The 18,517-nt window shown below is 33.3% G+C and overlaps 1 protein-coding gene across 3 annotated transcripts; it reads left to right on the plus strand.

Annotated features, from left to right (window-relative positions):
• Positions 1–12,884: 12,884 nt before the first annotated feature.
• LOC113715329 (protein SLOW WALKER 2-like) lies at positions 12,885–16,797 on the plus strand. 3 transcript variants are annotated; one of them, XR_011822879.1, is made up of 7 exons: positions 12,885–13,111; positions 13,608–13,679; positions 13,827–13,979; positions 14,738–14,821; positions 14,920–15,063; positions 15,961–16,049; positions 16,499–16,797. XR_011822879.1 is itself a non-coding variant. In XM_027239503.2 (6 exons), exons 1-6 carry the CDS (start codon positions 13,079–13,081, stop codon positions 16,514–16,516), a joined length of 525 nt encoding a protein of 174 aa, XP_027095304.1. In that variant the 5' UTR covers positions 12,886–13,078; the 3' UTR covers positions 16,517–16,797. The 3 variants fall into 3 exon arrangements, 1 of the variants encoding a protein (XP_027095304.1); XR_003453939.2 differs by having other exon boundaries at positions 12,886–13,111; positions 13,608–13,700; XM_027239503.2 differs by lacking the exon at positions 15,961–16,049 and having other exon boundaries at positions 12,886–13,111; positions 13,608–13,700.
• The last annotated feature ends 1,720 nt before the right edge of the window (positions 16,798–18,517 follow it).

Consider the following 18,517-nt stretch of genomic DNA (forward strand, 5'->3'; position numbering starts at 1 on the left):
TCAACAAGGAAATCCCCTTCAGCATGCAAAACTAAGTAATTTGAGCAGGCGCTTACAAAATAACTTAGTTCAAGATTTGCTAATTTGCCATTGTCAATGAAAAGTTCATTGCGGTTCTTCACAAGAGAAGTGATTCCCCAAGTTGCTTTGTCTCCCTGATGAATGAGGTCACGAGCACTATTTTCATCAAAATATCGTGCGCCACCTTTTCCAGAATAGTTGGTCATTATGGGTCCAGGCATGGTATTTGGAGTCGAATAATGGGTAGAGAAATAACTCGCTAACCAAGCATATACATAGTGCACCGGAAAAGCCGCACGTGCACACCCTGGGGTAGTTGAGTTTGAAATTTTGTTAAACTCACGGTATATGTTTAGCAGGACAGGAACAGCGAGACAGGTCTTACGACCGGCAACCATCATACTAGCCATTTTGAAAGTAGATGGTCTAATATGATGGAGGTCCTCATCTGGTAAAGCAAAGACACAGAGCCAGCAAGATAGGTCTCTTCCCGCAAGTGAAATTTAACTCCGATGGTATCAAATACGCCATTGTCTTGACTTGAAAATTTGCGTGGTTGTCTAATTTCGCCATCCGGATTTTGGGTCGCTTGAGCACGAGATGCCCTCTTTATCCTTCTCTGCTTTGGTTTTGAGTACCTGATTTTGCCTTTAAACCAGAACTTAATTCATTGGGCAGCAGAAACTCCAGCTTTGTTGGATTCCCCATGTTGAAGATGATGTAAGGCTGCGAACAAATATTCACAACTTTGTGGAATATGCCTTAATTTCTTCTCATTTACTCCAGTTAGCTCCTCCGAGTATGGGATTACCTCTTCATAGATACCCCCGATGATTGGAAATCCTCCTAACTTGTGCAAGTCCCAAAGTGAGAGAGACAATTCCCCGACAGATGTATGCAAGGTATTAGTGTCCGGGCACCACGCCTCGTAGAATGCCCTAAGTACATGGGGTTTCCTATCATATGTGAAAAGTGAAGCATATAAGGCATCAAACAAGTAATTTGCACGGAGCACTTGTTTGCTCCTGCCGAGAATATCCTCCAACCACTCCCAGTAACTCTCGATGTAACTGAATGCACCATTAAGTCTCAAGGAAGGACCCCAGTGTGCATCTCCGTCTATGATCCGCCTGCCAAGGGTTTGAAAGGGAGTTGTCGTTGGCTCCTTACTGTGAATAAGGGATCTCAAGGAGTGGACTTTCGTGCCGTCATCTTGAGAAAGTTCATGTGACCAGTCCTTCAATTCTGGGTACTAGTGAGAAGGCCACTTACCCGAGTAAGATCCTTGTATAGGGATATGCACCAGTAATTTCGTTCCTTTGTCATCAGAGTCGTCATGACTATTGGCGATAAGGAGGTACCTTTCGTTTGAAGTGATAACTTCCTTGAATATTGCCATTTCGTCAAGTCTAACCTGCATAAAAAAAAAGGGGTCACGATGGCGCGATCAAAGATAGTAAGTGGAGTACTAAGTCGTTAGCATAGGATAAATAAAGAGATTTCTGGGCGCTAGTAAGCCCTTGTTGAGGTGGACATTTGCGCCTCCTTTATATACTCCTCAAGCCATAATATGGCTCTCGTGGGAGTTTGCGGTTGCGCCATTTTCAAATTTTGGCTGCGCTATCTCCTTTGTACTCCTCAAGCCATAGAATGGCTCTCGTGGGAGTTTGCGGTTGCGCCATCTTCAAATTTTGGTTGTGCCATCTCCTTTGTACTCCTCAAGCCATAATATGGCTCTCGTGGGAGTTTGCGGTTGCGCCTTCTTCAGATCTTAGTCGCACCTTCATCATGTACTCCTCAAGCCATAATATGGCTCTCGTGGGAGTTTGCGGTTGCACCTTCTTCAAATTGAGGGTCCACCGTGGGTGTTGCCGCAAAGGATCCTCTTCTCATATCACAAAAAAAAAAAAAAAAAATTGCATTGACAAGAAATAAAAGCCATAAGGTATGTGAATTACCTTAGCGTTTTGAACTCCAAGAGCTATGGTCCTAAAATTGTGGACACAATTGGAACGTCAATTTGCTTCAAATAATCTATGCCAACGTCAGCTGCGAAAAAAAAAAAAGAAATTTTCAGCCATAATTTTGTTTTAAAAAAAAAGGGAAAAAAAAGTGACGTGTGGCATGCAATGGCGGGACAAGTTCTTATGGTGGGCCATGCTTATCTTTAATATCAAGTACGGCATTATTTAGTCACTGGGTGATGTTCCTTTCTTATCACACGAAGTCAAAAAAAAAAAAAAAAAAAAGTCCATCAAGAGCAAAATTTTGCCTTGCTTCCTACGAAGGGACATTCAAGAGAAAGACACGGCATGTGGCATGTGTGTTGCCCTAGCCAATTAGCATCAGTGGGAAATTACATGGAAATAACTTCAATTGCAATTTAAATGAAGAAACACTGTGGAGTTTGCGTGGATCGAGAGGGCTATGGTGTGCAACAATGGAAAGAAAACGGGTATACTTTGCAAAGTAACAACCGAAGTTTAAGGTGGTCTTGGCCCTAGGTTCAATAATTAATCTGTGCTCGCTAAGTTTTGTTGGAGTTATTTGGCAAGTAATTGAGCAACTTGAAGAACACATGCAATTTTTCAGCAATAAAGGGTGCACAAGAATCAAATTTGCAGCAGTGACATGCAATATGTCTATCGAGTTAAAAAAAAGAAAATCTTAGATCCCTTGACACTATGTGGTAAAATATATATATATATATATATATATATATATATATATATATAGCCCATTTGGCAAACATTGTGCGAGTGTTAATAAAAAAAAAAAGCTGGAAATCAAGACTAAAATGAGGCTCGATGATTACCTCGGTGGTGTCAAGAATTTTTCTGGTTTGTTCTCTCTCCGTGATGCTGCGATTTGTTTAGCTGTGTTCGAAGCCGCAAGGAGCAATTAGAGAGCTCAAACTGTAAGGGATCTTATTGTTTAGCTGTACTTGAAGCCGTAAGGGATCTCATTGGTTTCTTTTATAGAGCTCAAGCCATGCAATAATAAAAAAAAAGGAAGTCACAATTCATTTGGGAGTTGCAAGGATCGGACATTGTGACATGACAAATTCGGTTCCAAGAGTTAGAAGTGTCCAGTTGTTTATTTTGGCAATAGTCAACTTGTTGCAGTGATACCCAATTGGACATTTCCATTCCTTATTTCAAAGCATTGCCGGTTACTTTAAATATTTGAGTAATCTTAAGAAGAGGAGCATTACTTCTGTTTTTGTCTTTGTTTTCTCTCCATTTCCGAGGTGCTCAACTTGGTAGAATTGGTTTTGGCAACTACCAATTCATTGCAAGTGCTCAATGAATTCGGCAGTGCTCAACGAATTTTGCTCAATTCCAAATGAATTCGGCAGTACTCAATTCGGCAGGCACTTGCCCAATTACCAATTCATTGCAAGTGCTCAGTGAATTCGGCAATGCTCAATTTGGAAATAATCGAAGGTGGTATGCTTCTAATTCTCTTGGAATCAATTGCAAGTCAAAAGGGAAAATGGGCACCTGTCTCTTTAAAGCATTGAAGCCACGGCAGTATGATTCTATACATGAATCAATTGGAAGCTACAAGTTTCGGCAATTGTGCTTCTTTAAATCAAGCTTAAGAAATCAATTCCAATTTGGAAGCTACAAGTTTCGGCAGTAGTACTTCTTTAAATTAAGTTTGGGAAATCAATTCCAATTTGGAAGCTACAAGTTTCGGCAATGGTACTTTTTTTAAGTCAAGTTTAAGAAATCAATTCCAATTTGCTTGTGAATAGGATTCGGCAGCCATCGATTTTGCTTCCTGGTTTAAAACCTCATGCAAGGTGATGAAAGTTAACATGTTCGGCTGTCTAAGGTGTAAGCTCCATGATAATTATTCAATGGGAAGTTTCCACTGAATGATTTGGTGGCTATGTTTGATTAAGCGGTGCTGTGGTCATAGAAAATTTTCCAAGTGCAAGCTTGAAACCAGATTGCAGTAGAAGGGTGATACCCGATTGGATGTTTCCATTTCTTACTTCAATATATTGCCGGCTACCATAAGCAATTACGTGAGTTTAGCAAGTGAAGCAATACATGTTTGACCGAACAATTGCCTAGAAGCTTAGTTACCTAAAGGTCCATGATTGGTGTCTTGGGATATTGGGAATTCTAAGATACAATAAGGCCATCATTCGGACAACACCACTGCTTTGGCAATTACCAAATCAATGTAATGATGCAACTACAATTTTAGTACCTCGGGTTCAACTTCCAAAAGCAACTATGCTTGAAACATAAGGAAGTTCGTGTATGTGACTGCTTATAATAATTGGAATGTTAAGCTTCCTACTGATACTTCATTCAAGATTTGGCAATATCGGATCTGTTGACATCAGGCAAAGTGTTAACAAAGGGAGAAACAAGATCTGGTCGTTTCCAAAAGTCCCCTACCAAAGAAAAAAAAAGGGGCCAGTAAGAATTCTCATTGTCCAAGAAAAAGAAATGGACAGCGAGAAGATAGAAAACAATTGCCAATTGTGAAGGCGTTCCGATTGAGTGGCCATGCTTTGATTATTAAATGTTTAGGTGATGCAAGGCTCATAAAAGGTTCCAAGTGCACGAGACTAATTGCAAGCAACAAATTCATTGTAATCAATTGGGGAATGATCCTGCGCATTGCACTTAGCCGTAGACCACACATTGAATTAATCACTTAGTGAGCCTCTTATAAAAAGGGAATGGTCCAGGCCTTTCTCTTATATTAAAAAAAAAAATCATCATCAAATACTTCAAGTCTCAATTTCAATCTTGGACAAGCAAGCTTTCAATTGAGTCTTGAAGTGGGGGCATTTGTAGACAAAGAAAATTTATTTAGTTTATTTAGTCAAGATTAAATAAATTGAGTTGATCTTGATTAAATTAAATTAAATTTGATAGAAGTCCATTATGTTTTGGACTGACAAATTGGGCCAATATTATATGGGCTATTAAATCAAATTAAATCCATAATGTCCGCTTAAGTTGGAGTGAATTAATTGATTTATTAATTCACAATGGACTATATGGGTTGGCCCATTATTTAAGCCCAAGTTAAATGGATTTCTTGAGTAACAAGTGATCCAAAATGCAGGAAGATTCTGAGGGTTTTCTTGAAGACTTAACCTACATATTTTGGCTATAAATAAAGGTGTTCCCTCAAGACAAAGAGACAAGAAAAATCCCTAACTTTCGGAGAAACTCTGTCAAATTTTCTCAAGAGCTTTCTTCCTCAAATCCAAGTCCAATTCAAATCAAACAAATCCTCCTGCTATCGGTGTTGAAGACTTCAAGTTCCAAGTGTTTAACGCCATCATCAAATCAATTGTTTTCTATGCTAAAATTGTAGGAAACACCCTTTCGATTGGAGAACAAGTCTTTTCGGCCCTTCAATTGAAGCTATTCGAAGAAAATAATCAGGGGATTAATTTCTTTGATTCAAGAACTTTCAGAGATTGTAACCCACTTATTATTTGATTTAATCAATTTGATATTTGTGCAAGTTTTCTTGTCTTTTATTTTAGGCAACAAAATTTGTGCTTACAAAGAGTAAGCCTATCTTTAGGCATACAGATTGAGGGAACTTTGAGATATAGAGTAACTGCATTCAAGAGTACGAAGTTAGTGTGAATTGACTTGGTTTCCATTTGACACGTCCGTTAGCAAGTTGTACTTATTTCTTGGGTTTGAACTTGGAGCTTGAGACTTGAACTATAAAATCCTAAGACTGGTTATTCTTAGAGATGATGGTGCTCTGGCTGGTGGCTTGGTTATTAAAGATTTTGAATTTCGAATGGATAACCTTTGGTTATGGATTGATTGGATCTAATTTCGTAAAGGCATGTGATCTGATTGAAATTAGTAATATTTGGACCTTTTGGTTTAACTATGGACTTAGGAAGGATGGTGCACGTCGTGAGACATTTTGTATCCTACTTGCATATATTTCTATATTTTGTGGCACTTAATTGCCTATATGCAATCTTTGACATATTGGCCTTGTTTTGTGACTTCTAACTCGTGCAATAACTTTTGATACCTGTAAAGAATCATGTCCTGATTCTAAATATTTTTATACCTTATATATGCATTAAGCTCTTTTATGCTTAATTATGCCTTTTCCTGTGCTTATAGACTTCTATTAAGTAGGGCAGCAGGAATGGGAAAAGGGGATCGTGACCGAGGGATTAGACAACCCTGTACTCGTGAGACAAATTGATGGATAGTCTTATATAATATAAGGGGTCCTTAGTACTGAATATGAATCGAGAATAAACCTGAAGATTAGATCTACCCGTGTTTAATGGATTAACCTAGTTGGGAACTTAGTGAGATTTTCCTGTGCGCAATTTTAATAGTTGCTTTATACGCATATTATGATTGCTTCTGTGGCCATATTTCAATTTTATGGAAGCTTGAACTCCGAAAGTATTTCGTTGATTTGATGAGATGCTTGAACTACCTGAGACTGACCTTGAACTGTCTGAAACCGATTAGGCTGAACTTACTTGAGACTTGACCTTGTGTAGGCAAATGTGTTCTTATTCGTACTCATGCACCTTGAACTTGAACTTGAACTTGTGCTCTTATTAGTGCTCATGCTTCATGAACCTGAAATATTTGAACCTGAAACATGAACCTGAAAAAAGAACTTGTGCTCTTATTCGTACTCATGCACCTTGAACTTGAACTTGAACTTGTGCTCTTATTAGTGCTCATGCTTCATGAACCTGAAATATTTGACCCTGCTTTTGAACTTCTTCATACTCGTGCTCCATGAACCTGAAATATTTGGTCCTGCTTTTGAACTTATATGTTCGAACCCTACTTTGACCCTGCTTTTGAACTTATTCGTACTCGCATGGTTGTAAACCGGCTACTACTCTTCTGTAGCGGTTGAACTGAACCTCTCTGGTGAGACATTGCCTGTTGTGTTTTCAAGCACCGCCATTCTTCTGACGTGTTTTCAAACACCACCTGGGATTGAAATTCTTGAACTGAACCTCTCTGATGAGATATTGCCTGTTGTGTTATCAAGCACCGTCATTCCTTTGGCGAGGCATGCCTATTGTGTTACCAAGCACCATCAGGGATGAAACTTTGACTTGAGGCTCTCTGGTGAAGTATAGCCGTTGTGCTAACTTGATGTGTTTTCAAGCACCACCAGGGCCAATTTCTTGAGCTAAGATCCTCTGGTGAAGTTTAGCCGTTGTACTAACTTGTTGTGTTATCAAGCACCACCAAGGATGAAATTTTGAGCTGAGACTCTTTGGCGAAGTATAGCCGTCGTGCTAGCTTGTTGTGTTGTCCAGCACCGCCAAGGGAAAAATTTCCGACTTGAGAAATTTCGAGTTGAGATTAAACCATGTCTTGAATTTTCCGAATATCTGAGACTTTAAGTCCAACTTCAAGCCTTTTGCATGTTTTATCTAGTTACTCGATCAACTATCTATTGGATCATGACGATTTGATCAGTTGGATTGGGGTGCTTCTTAGCACTTGATTTTGTTATGTGGGATTAATGTGATTCCTAGTATTTGACTACTTTCGAGGAATGTTTTGATCTGATTAGTGCAAATTGGAATGTCGAGGACGACATTCTTTTAAGAAGGGGAGTTTGTGACGCCCCCGAAAGAATGAGTATGAGAACCCGAAATTTTTATATATTTTCAAGACATTATTTTGTTTCCTTGTCTATAATTTAGTGCCTTTCTTCAATATATTAATTTTCTATACATTTTTATAAGGGAATATAGTTTTCAAGGATGTTGTTGTAGTATGTTTACTAGTCAAAAAATAGGTGTGGAAAGTTGCTGCGGTATGATTGTGGCCACAAACAATAGAAAAAGTGTGTTGGATGGACACGTGTAAAGAACTTTTTGACTTGCAACCTGAAGATAGTTGGGCATTGAAGGGGATTCCAACTGTAAATGTGAAATGTGGAGTGCCTAAATTGAGCAACTGGCAAAGTGAGAGGGTCTTGTGCAAAAGTAAGGACAAGGAAAAAAGGCGCGAAGCTTGGCGGAGGAGCTAAACACTATAAGCATATAAAATGAAGAATTTAATAAATTTAGACATTAAATTTATAATGAATAAATTATGGATTCCAACCTCAGGTGTTAAATTTATAATGAATAAATTATTACTTTATTTTAAATAAAACCCTTAAACCTGGTTTGTTAAATTATACCTATTATTATTTATTATACAGGTATATTATGAGTACTTATTAACTAAGGTACTAAGTTTTAATCATTAATAAAATATCTTATCATTATTTCAAATAAACTTCCTAATACTACTTTGAGATAAGGTTTTAATGTAAAAATTGTACATGTATTCCAAAAAATAGTAAATTTTGATCCTTAATCATTTTTATTACCATGTTATTAGTAAGAATTATTATTTATGTATAAAAACTTACTATTATTTGAACTAAACTTACTCTTTTAAAAGTAAGCTTGGGATATAAAGTAGTAATTTATTTATTTAAAAATTAAGTTTAATATTTATTCCAATTTACCTTTTTAGGTGTAAAAGTTACTAATCTATTAGGCTTAACTTACTATTTTAGATGGGAAACTTACTTCCATAATTTTAGGTATTATTCTATTTAAGTGCATAGGTCCAACGACAAATCAAATGTTCGCTAAAAGTGTAACAATCTGTTATATTAGGTAAAAACTATTTCGCTATCATAACTATCGTTACTAAAGCATCTATATCTATATGTATTACAGAGGGGATTTTGGATAAGGAGCTTTCAAAATTGTCAAAAGTCTGAATGCTATTTTAATAGAATTTTACATTTTTATAATTAAGAAATGTTTATCTCTTAACTAATCATGTAACCACTCCTACAAATTCTATAATCATGCTCATGTTTTTCCCACATTTTTCCACGTTTTTCTCACTAACCCATAAAATTCAAACTCCTAAACTTTAACAAATAGATAATAATCACCATTGTAAAATTCACATCTCACATTTATTATTGACATTTATCAACTATTAATTTAAGAAATTTGCAACTATAAAAGTCAAATATTCAAAATTTAGGAGACTATTTAAATTACAATTTTCAAAATTCAACGTATCTTATTGTCATAATATATTTTACTCTCACAATCATTCACAAATTATAAAGAGATGCAAAAAATAAATAACTTTTTTAATAAAAAATTAATTCAAAGGTAGTTAATTCACACACACACACACACATATATACACATATATATATTCTCATAATATAAACTAAAATTATAAAAAATTAGGAGGCTAACTTTGTTTTACACAATATGAATTAAAATTTTTAAAACTTTGGGAAGAGGGGATCTATGGCCCCCATTAGCCCCCTATTTGTTTCGAAGTGTTTGGATAGCATATTTTTTCAAATAATATTTCGCTTGCATCATAAACACATTTTTTAATTCACCTTTTTATATTTTCAATCACCTTTTTATCTTGCATACATCACATCACAAAATGTACTATCGTAATTATTCCAAATAATATTTCAAATAATACTCTATCCAAACAAATTTCAATAGCATCTTAATTTCAATATCATTTTTACTTTTCAAATTTACAGTTTTATCTGTGATTGTATAGCATTATGATATAGTAGTAATACAAAAGAAATACCATGTAAATGATGATAGTTTTTTTTCAAATAAACAAAGTGGTTTACGAATATTCCTATCTAGCGAGCAAAAGGGTAGTTAGGATATTTAAAAATCTTGCTACACAAACAACAAAAGTAAGGTATATTAGTGATATTTTTAAAACTTTAGGGGTGTCAGGCGAAATGAAGAGAAACCTCAGGGGAGGTTTACAACATTGGCTTACTGAATACACTTATTTATGCCAATTATACTCTTTATACTAATTATATTTTTAAACTAAATTACTATTTATGCATATTTTAAAACTTCAAATTTAATTGCTATTAGCGAAATTATATTGATGTGTTTTTATACGAGTAGTATTTTATTATTTTGGATATTACTTTAATTAGAATTTAGTTTAAAGGCATTCACTGGAGTTTGGATGCATCCAGAGAGCACTGATCGATGTATCTTCATGCATAAATTGGAATAAATATGCAACTTAATTTTTTTTAAAAATAAATCACTACTCTATATCCGAAATTTACTTTTTGGAGAGTAGATTTAGTTCATACTATTTTTCGTAGTATTTTAAAATATATAAGTACAAAAAAATTTTAAATTATACCTATAATCATGTATTATACGAGTATATTATGAATACTTACTAAATAAGGTATTAAGCTTTGATTATTGATAAAACATCTTATCGTTATTTCAAATAAACTTCCTAATATTAGTTTGAGATAAGTTTTAAAGTAAAATGGTACATGTGTCCCATAAATCAGAAAATATTGATTATTAATCAAATTTGCCATGTTATCAGTAATAATTACTATTTATGTATAAAAACTTACTATTGCTTGAATGAAACTTGCTATTACTTGAAGTAAAATAGTACATGCATTTGCTTGCCTTTTGCTTCGGCTAATTATAAAATTAGACATAATTGTAGAAACCTCCTATAGGTTTTGACATATTCATACGGTCTTCTCTAACATTTACAAAACTATACAAAACTCCAAAGACTCTAAGATTTATATTACAAATTTAATTCCAACAAAATTTACTAACATTAAAAAAATTACTTTACATGGGGGAGTGAAGTGAAAAAATGGGAGTATAATAATATCCTTTAATTGTTCATTCCATAAATATCCCTTATACATGTATGTGAGTTGAATTTGTTTAATAATGGAAATAATTTTGGTGTAATGGGCCATTTTTTTGTGCAGTTGGAGCATATTTGGCCTGAATAAAGCTATTTCTAAGATTTTGCTTGAATACCTAAATTATTTGTGCTGTTGGCAGATTTACCTTTAATGTAATAATAATAGTAATAGAATTACTATTATTATTCGCTAGCAAAGCACAACATTATTTCCTTTCCCTTCTATATTCTCTGTTCATGCAGCACTTTCCCCACGACATTTCTCTACTTTTCATTGCTCTTTTATTCACAATGTTAATCCAAATGGATACGTGATTTTATTAATTTCAAATGGATAGCTGAATAAAACCAATTAATTAGTGGCTATTAAATGGACAAATTTCGACTACCTATTTATAATTAATTCAATTAGACGTAAATTCAAATTCATTAGTAAGCAAATGAATTTGAATTCGTATACACAATAATTATATCAAAGTTTTTGCAAAGCCATATCTATCCAGTGTTTCCTATTCTTTAATTTTCATTTATTAAAAGTTTTGGAAACAAAATTGGTTTTCATTTATTAAAAGTTTTGGAAACAAAATTGATTACAGTAAAACAAACTGCCAACTATTTATTAAACACTCATGTGAAAGTAATTTAAAAATTGGTTACCTTCGTCTGCTTGACATTTAAACCAATTTTTTTATCATAATTTATTATTATTATCACACCCATTCGGTGTGTCATAACCAGTGCTCAGAATAATCTCTGGAGTTTTAAGAACCATTATACAACTTTCAAAACAAACAAATTCATTCAAAATTTTTATTTGGAATAATTTCATAAATCAAATCGCAGTGACTTTCTGTAAAGAATCACTTTTTTATAAAAGACCAACTCTTTATGGCTTTCATCCATAATAAGAACAGAGTACCCATTTTTCCATAAATAAATTTATTTATCGGATAAAATAAAAAATAAACTTGTTTTTCATTTCAATAAAACACTAGCTCTTTATGACTTTCCTCTATTATAAGAACAGAGTACCCTTTTTTCATAAACAAATTTATTTATCGAATAAAATAAAAATAAATTCATTTTTTAATAAAAGACCAACTTTTTATGGCTTTCCTCCATTATAAAAACAGAGTACTCATTTTTTCATAAATAAATTTATTTATCGGATAAAATAAAAAATAAACATGTTTTTCAATAAAACACCAGCTCTTTATGACTTTCCTCTATTATAAGAACAAAGTACCCTTTTTTTCATAAACAAATTTATTTATTGAATAAAATAAAAATAAATTCATTTTTTAATAAAAGACCAACTCTTTATGGCTTTCCTCCATTATAAAAACAGAGTACAACCCGTTTTTCAACAAAACACCACTTCTTTATGACTTTTCTCCATTATAAGAACAGAGTATCCATTTTCTGATAAATAAATTTATTTATCAGATAAAAAAATAAATTTATTTTTTAATAAAAAACCAGCTTTTTGTGGCTTTCCTTCATTATAAGAACAGAGTATCCATTTTCTCATAAATAAAATTATTTATCGGATAAAATAAAAATAAATCCGTTTTTCAATAAAATATCAACTCTTTATGACTTTCCTTCATTATAAGAACAGAGTACCCATTTTTTCATAAATAAATTTATTTATCGGATTAAATAAAAATAAATCCGTTCTTCAATAAAACATCAGTTCTTTAATAAAACACCAGTTAGCGACAACAACTTTAGCAAGAAGTAGAAAGTTTGACACTATTAAGAGGCTTATAGCAAGGAAAAGGACAACACCTTACAAAAAATTGGAGCCATTATATACTCTGCAAGGCAAGGACTTTTATCGCTTAAAATTCTCGGGAAATGGGTGTGGGAAAGCTTCCCTCCAAATACTGATTTTAGTGGGCCAAAGTTTCTATGTTATTGGTGAGAAATCATGGGTGCTTTTTTGTGAAATTTTCAAAATTTTGCTCCCTTCCAATTTTTAGCAAGCCGCGCATTGAAAATTTTTTAACCATTCCCGGCACAACACTTGTCAAGCGTAGCACCACATGAATTCCAAGCCTTCCATACTTGCAAGGCTACTTTCCCAAATATTATTGTTCTCAGATCAGAGCCCTTGAAAGTTTAATCGCAACCTCCCCTACAACTTTCTCCTTCTATCTCTCTTTCCCTCTCTATTAATTTTCAGTTTCCCGTAGACATATGGTTCCTCTTTTCCTCTCTAGCATCTAGATCTGAATTTATACAATCATAGACACACTTTAAAGACCCTTCCGATGCAATGGCAGACTTCAAGGAAAAGCGATGATGTAGGTTTTTTAAGCAGATATGTTATTTTCATCTCTGTTTTGTCAATTGCCTTTTTCTTGCATTTTTGGTCAATTTAACAATCGCAAGATAAGCTTTTTGAAATTGTAGGCTTCTACTTCAGTGGATTAGAGTGAATGGGCATCTCAGTTGGAGTAGAGAAAGGGGTCTTTACTCTTATTATACATTAGCTGATATCTTTAGTTTATGGTTTCATGTCCAATGTTTGTCAGTTAGTTGACAAAAGTCTTTAATAATGGTAGCATTGTCCCTTTTTTTGTACACAGTATAATATCTATGCTATTTGCTTTCACATTTCAGGTTACTAGCGCTTTAGGAGTGTATCATACACTACTTTCAGTATGCCATTCCTAGATGTTTTATTTCAGCATGCTAGACGTTTTAGCTTCGGTGTTCAAGTATAGTGTTTTGCTGCTGTATTTGTTTATATTTGTGTTTCTGAGTGAACTTGATTTATCTAATGCTATCTGTGTACAGGTTAACTTCTTAAGCCAAGTTCGTTTAAGTCACGAGGGAGATGGGCCGAAAGTGGCAAAGCATTTAATCGAGGTGTGTTTTGCACTATTTAAGGTATGGAAAAAAAAGTGTTGTGCTTGTTTTCTTTGATGAAAGTCAAGGATTTCAAAGATCTAGTCAATTAACATGGAAGACACGTTAGTTTTGTGCAACAAGTTAATATGCTAGTCTCTGTTTCAGGTATTGATTTCTGATGCCAATAGGGAGCATGGGACGAACAAATGCAGTAAAGAAAAAGCTAGAAAAATTTCTAGTTCAAAATGTAATCCAAAGAATGCTCCTCCAGAATCTCACGTTGAGATGGATTCCCGGTTATTAACAGCTCTTTTAACAGTTAGTATAGATTAATTTTTTTCGCTTCTTTATTATTTGATGATTGCAAACATATAAGTAGAAGAAACTGCTAAAGTAGGATTTGTATTTTTTTTTGGGATCATGTAGCATCAGCTAGAAGTTTCAAGGCCATTTTATCTTTTGAAAGCGATGGAGTAAGAAAATGCTAATATTTGTGGTAAGCTATTGTACAAATTCAGGCATACTCTTTATAAATGCTTCTAATTTTTGGCACTTACCATGTAATTATCTTATGTAGAATTCTGGCACTGTTTCTTGTTTTTCCCTCCCTATACACCTTGCTTCAACTAAGTTGCCTTAGATTAGTTCAAAGACAGTGAATGTTTTGCAGGTTACTCCTAACTAATGTTTTGCTCTTTCTCAAGTATGAAGAAAAAGATTGTACACTTTATTTAGTATATGTTTGTTATGAAGAATCAACTTTTCTCTATATAATTTTTTTGAACTAATTCTTCCAAGTTGGTGCTGTGTTTTGTGACTAAAGGATCCAACTTGAAAGTGAATTGAAGTAGTTGGGAAAGTGTTATTGAGAATTGGTGATGAAGCATGCACTAAATTAAACATACTTGTGTGTTAAAATGTGGGTGTGATTAATCAAGTGGTACAGGATTTGTCTGAACCAGTGTGCTTGCAGATAATTATTATATCAGTTCATCATGCTGCTTGTGGTTATCTCCTTATATGGTGTTGAAAGATACTTTAGGCACTCTGTATAAGTTCTCTTTCTTCCATTGCAGGGTGTGAATAGAGCGTTTCCTTTTGTTTCTAGCGATGAATCTGACAAGATTATTGAAACCCAGACGCCAATCTTATTTCAGCTGGTAAGCTTAGTTCCTAATTGCCCAGAAAGAATGAAAATTTTATGCAGATAGTATAATGTGGTGTTCCTCCTTTCAAAAATTTGTTTGCCCTTTTTTAGGTTCATTCTAGGAGCTTTAATGTGGGAGTTCAAGCATTAATGCTTCTTGACAAGATCTCTACCAGAAATCAAATTGTTAGTGATAGATTCTACCGAGCCTTATATTCAAAACTCTTGCTACCAGCTGCCATGAACTCTTCAAAGGTGAGTTGAGTTGTAGTAGTTCTTAGAAAGTTTCTGCCAGTTTATTTGTTATGTTTGTGTTTCAACGCTTTCTGAAGTGATGCTTTTGTGGTGTGTCAAGTTTACTATAATTCGTCAATGTTCCAATTGTTTAAACCATTTAGACGTGAAATGACATGAGATGAGAAAGCAAAATGATGGGTATGCTGTTTTGTTTAATTGTTCTAAATGTCTGACTTTTCAGACTGATAGTCTTCCCGCTCACACATTCTGTGATGAACAGTAAAATTGCTTAATGCATGTGGTCTGATTATTGATACGGATTTCTATGAGCTTATATGGAGAATATTTGTCAAAAGGCTTCCAAGAGAATGCATTGTGTACAGGGCAAAGGAACTAGTAGTTGCAGCGCCTAGGAACAGTTATTTGAATTCCACTTTCCAATTATTTGAATGCACCAAGAGAATGCATTGTAGAGTATGATTGCATGTATCTGAGCACAAATACTACACTGGACATTGTTTCTAAATGTAAACTATTGCTGTCTTTTATAGTTTCCCGCCTCCCCTCCAGTATCAGATATTGTATCTGATTAATGGACTTTTCCCTTGGACATAAAAACTGAATTCTTGTTGTCTTTTCTTCTATTGGCTTGGTGCTGCTGTTCTATCTTCTATTGAAATGCAAGCTTGCAAATCAACCTGTTTTGGATTCTTATTTGACAATTTGCCTTACAAGTTTTGTGTTTTCTAGTTCCACTTCTATCTGGAACATAATTTTAGCATGATCAAGTGGCTTTTTGAAAATTTTTCCTCACTTGCTCTTGAATGCTTTCTTTATTCGTGTAGACTTATTAGAGAGGGTCCTAATTGTACCACTTCTTGACTATGATATTTGTTCAATTTGTTAATCTTCAAGAGGAAATATTTATTGGGCTACTTCTAAGGGCGATGAAAAATGACATCAATCTAAGGAGGGTCGCTGCTTTCTCTAAGCGTTTGTTACAGGTTTGTGATAGCGTTGATCTTTTGTTTGCTTGTGGTTTTTGACGCAATTTAGTTCATTAAGTTAATAATTGTCAAGGGAATCCTTGATCTCGAGGAATCTTAACTTGAGAACTATTTGGAAATTTAGTTCATTAAGTTAATATTTGTGTTAAAGGAAACAGCCTTGGCGTTACTTTATAATTGGTTTCATGTCAATTGGGTCATAATGATTTCTTCATCTTAAGTACATGCTACCAACTTATAGTTTGAAATTCAGTTCACATTTTGTACTTGTGGTTAATAAAAGTGATCCTTAGCATTTCTTTTAAAGTCCCTTATTTTCATTTCTTTTCATGCAACAATATGAGGATCAATGTCTTAGTTGATATATGTAGGCTAATGCAGGTTTAATTTATCTAACTACCAATGTAAATTTTTGTTTAATAATTTTTTTCCATTGGACTCTATAGGTTGATGGTGGATTGTAGTAAACCTGGCTATGAAGCTCTTAGAAGCTACTTCGATTATGGACTTCGCCAATTCATGCAAACATGATACTCATTATATATCGCAGAGGGTCTATCTTAACATTTGTTATCCCTGGCAATTTTGGTTGTACATATTAAAGCCTAATTAGGATTTGATTTGAGTATCTTTGTGCTTTGTACTGTTGATAGTATTGGTTGTAAAATATTGTTGCTCGTTTTGTATTTGTAATGATAAATTAGTTTGTTATTTCGTATAAAATTTTGCTATATTTCAATATTGACATTAATGATACCTCTTGCTAAAAAAATGGTTGAAAAAAAAAAGTAGCAACTACAATCACAAAGCTGCTTTTGGCAACTTTCTTGCAAGAAAATCATCTAGCTGCATTTGATTGTCTTTGGTAAGGGGTCGATGGTTTCTAATTAGAGAAGAAACTTTCCTGGCCAAAAATGTCTTATTATAATGGAGAAAAGTCATAAAGAGCTGGTGTTTTATTAAAAAAACGGATTTATTTTTATTTTATCTGATAAATAAATTTGTTTATGGAAAAATGGGTACTCTATTTTTAAAATGGATGAAAGTCATAAAGAGCTGGTATTTTATTGAAAAACGGGTTTATTTTTATTTTATCCGATAAATAAATTTATTTATGAAAAAATTGGTACTTTGTTCTTATAATAGAGGAAAGTCATAAAGGACTGGTCTTTTATTGAAAAATAGATTTATTTTTATTTTATCTGATAAATAAATTTATTTATGAGAAAATGGGTACTCTGTTCTTAGAGTGGAGGAAAGCCATAAAGAGCTAGTATTTTATGGAAAAGTGATACTTTACAGAAAGTGACCGCAATTTGGTTTATGAAATAATTCCAAATAAAAATTTAGAATGAATTTATTTGTTTCGAAAGTTGTATAACGGTCATTAAAACTCCAGAGATTGGCAAAAAAATTTTGGGGTTATAGAAAAGCAGAGAGAAGAAGGAGAAGAATTGAGCTTTTTATCCGTTGCAATTGTTCCGTTAAAAATGACTCCATTCGGTTTTATCAATTTTTTGTTGAGTAAAATCATTGTTCTAACGATCAATTCTTCATTTCTCGTTAGTTGTCCTTAATTGGCCAAAATTACGAAATTTTGAGGATGCAATATGTTTGGGATGAAACTTTGAGGATTAAATTGGTCAACCACCCAAATTTTGAGGATAAAAAAGTGCATTTTTTCCTATAAGATATTTAATCAAATGTTATTTCTTGTTTTAATTTTAGTTATGACTAAACTACATATTTATCAAATAGACATACCTTTATAATTAAAGTTAATATTTGATATTTTAGGATACCATATATTTAAATAGATAAAAATTATTTTGAACATAATATATTAAAATAATTTTATTTGTCAATCATTTTGGCCCTCCTTCAAAGGAAAAAAATCTTGGTTTTGTCACTGTCTAGGAGGAAATTAGGGCCTATTGCTAACAAAAGATTGTGAAAATTTACCTTTATATCCTAATTATTTGAAAAAAAATCTAATGAACAAATTTTGCAAAAGAAACCTTGTTTCTTACCAACAAATTAAGTAACTAATAAAATCACCTTTAATATTGCTTTAACATATTTAATTTATGTTAAATACAAATTTTACCAATTTCTCTTTTGTAAAAATATAAGTGTATCACTTTTTCAATTTTAATTGCAAACATTTATGTTTTTTACATAAATGTAGTGATTCAGAGTAAAATGCCCATAAATAGCTAGTATTTTGTTGATGTAATGCAAAAAAATCCATAAAGAGTTGGTATGTTATGGGCGCAATCTTTTTTACTTTCACATATTTAAAATTTGTTAAATGCAAAATCTACTAGTCTTCCTTTCGTAAAAATATAAGTATAATACTTTTTTAATTTTATTTACAAATATTTATGTATTTTACATAAATGTAATGATTCAGAATAAAATACTCATAAATAGTTAGTATTTTGTTGATGTAATGCAAAAAACTC

Source organism: Coffea arabica, chromosome 11c (assembly GCF_036785885.1).
Source record: "Coffea arabica cultivar ET-39 chromosome 11c, Coffea Arabica ET-39 HiFi, whole genome shotgun sequence".
NCBI lineage: Eukaryota > Viridiplantae > Streptophyta > Magnoliopsida > Gentianales > Rubiaceae > Coffea > Coffea arabica.

Coding starts and splice junctions, on each gene's coding strand:
- LOC113715329 (XM_027239503.2), top strand. CDS start 13,079: ATGCAATGGCAGACTTCAAGGAAAAGCGATGAT. Junction 13,701..13,826: donor TGTGTTTTGCACTATTTAAG/GTATGGAAAAAA, acceptor TCTCTGTTTCAG/GTATTGATTTCTGATGCCAA. Junction 14,822..14,919: donor CGCCAATCTTATTTCAGCTG/GTAAGCTTAGTT, acceptor GCCCTTTTTTAG/GTTCATTCTAGGAGCTTTAA.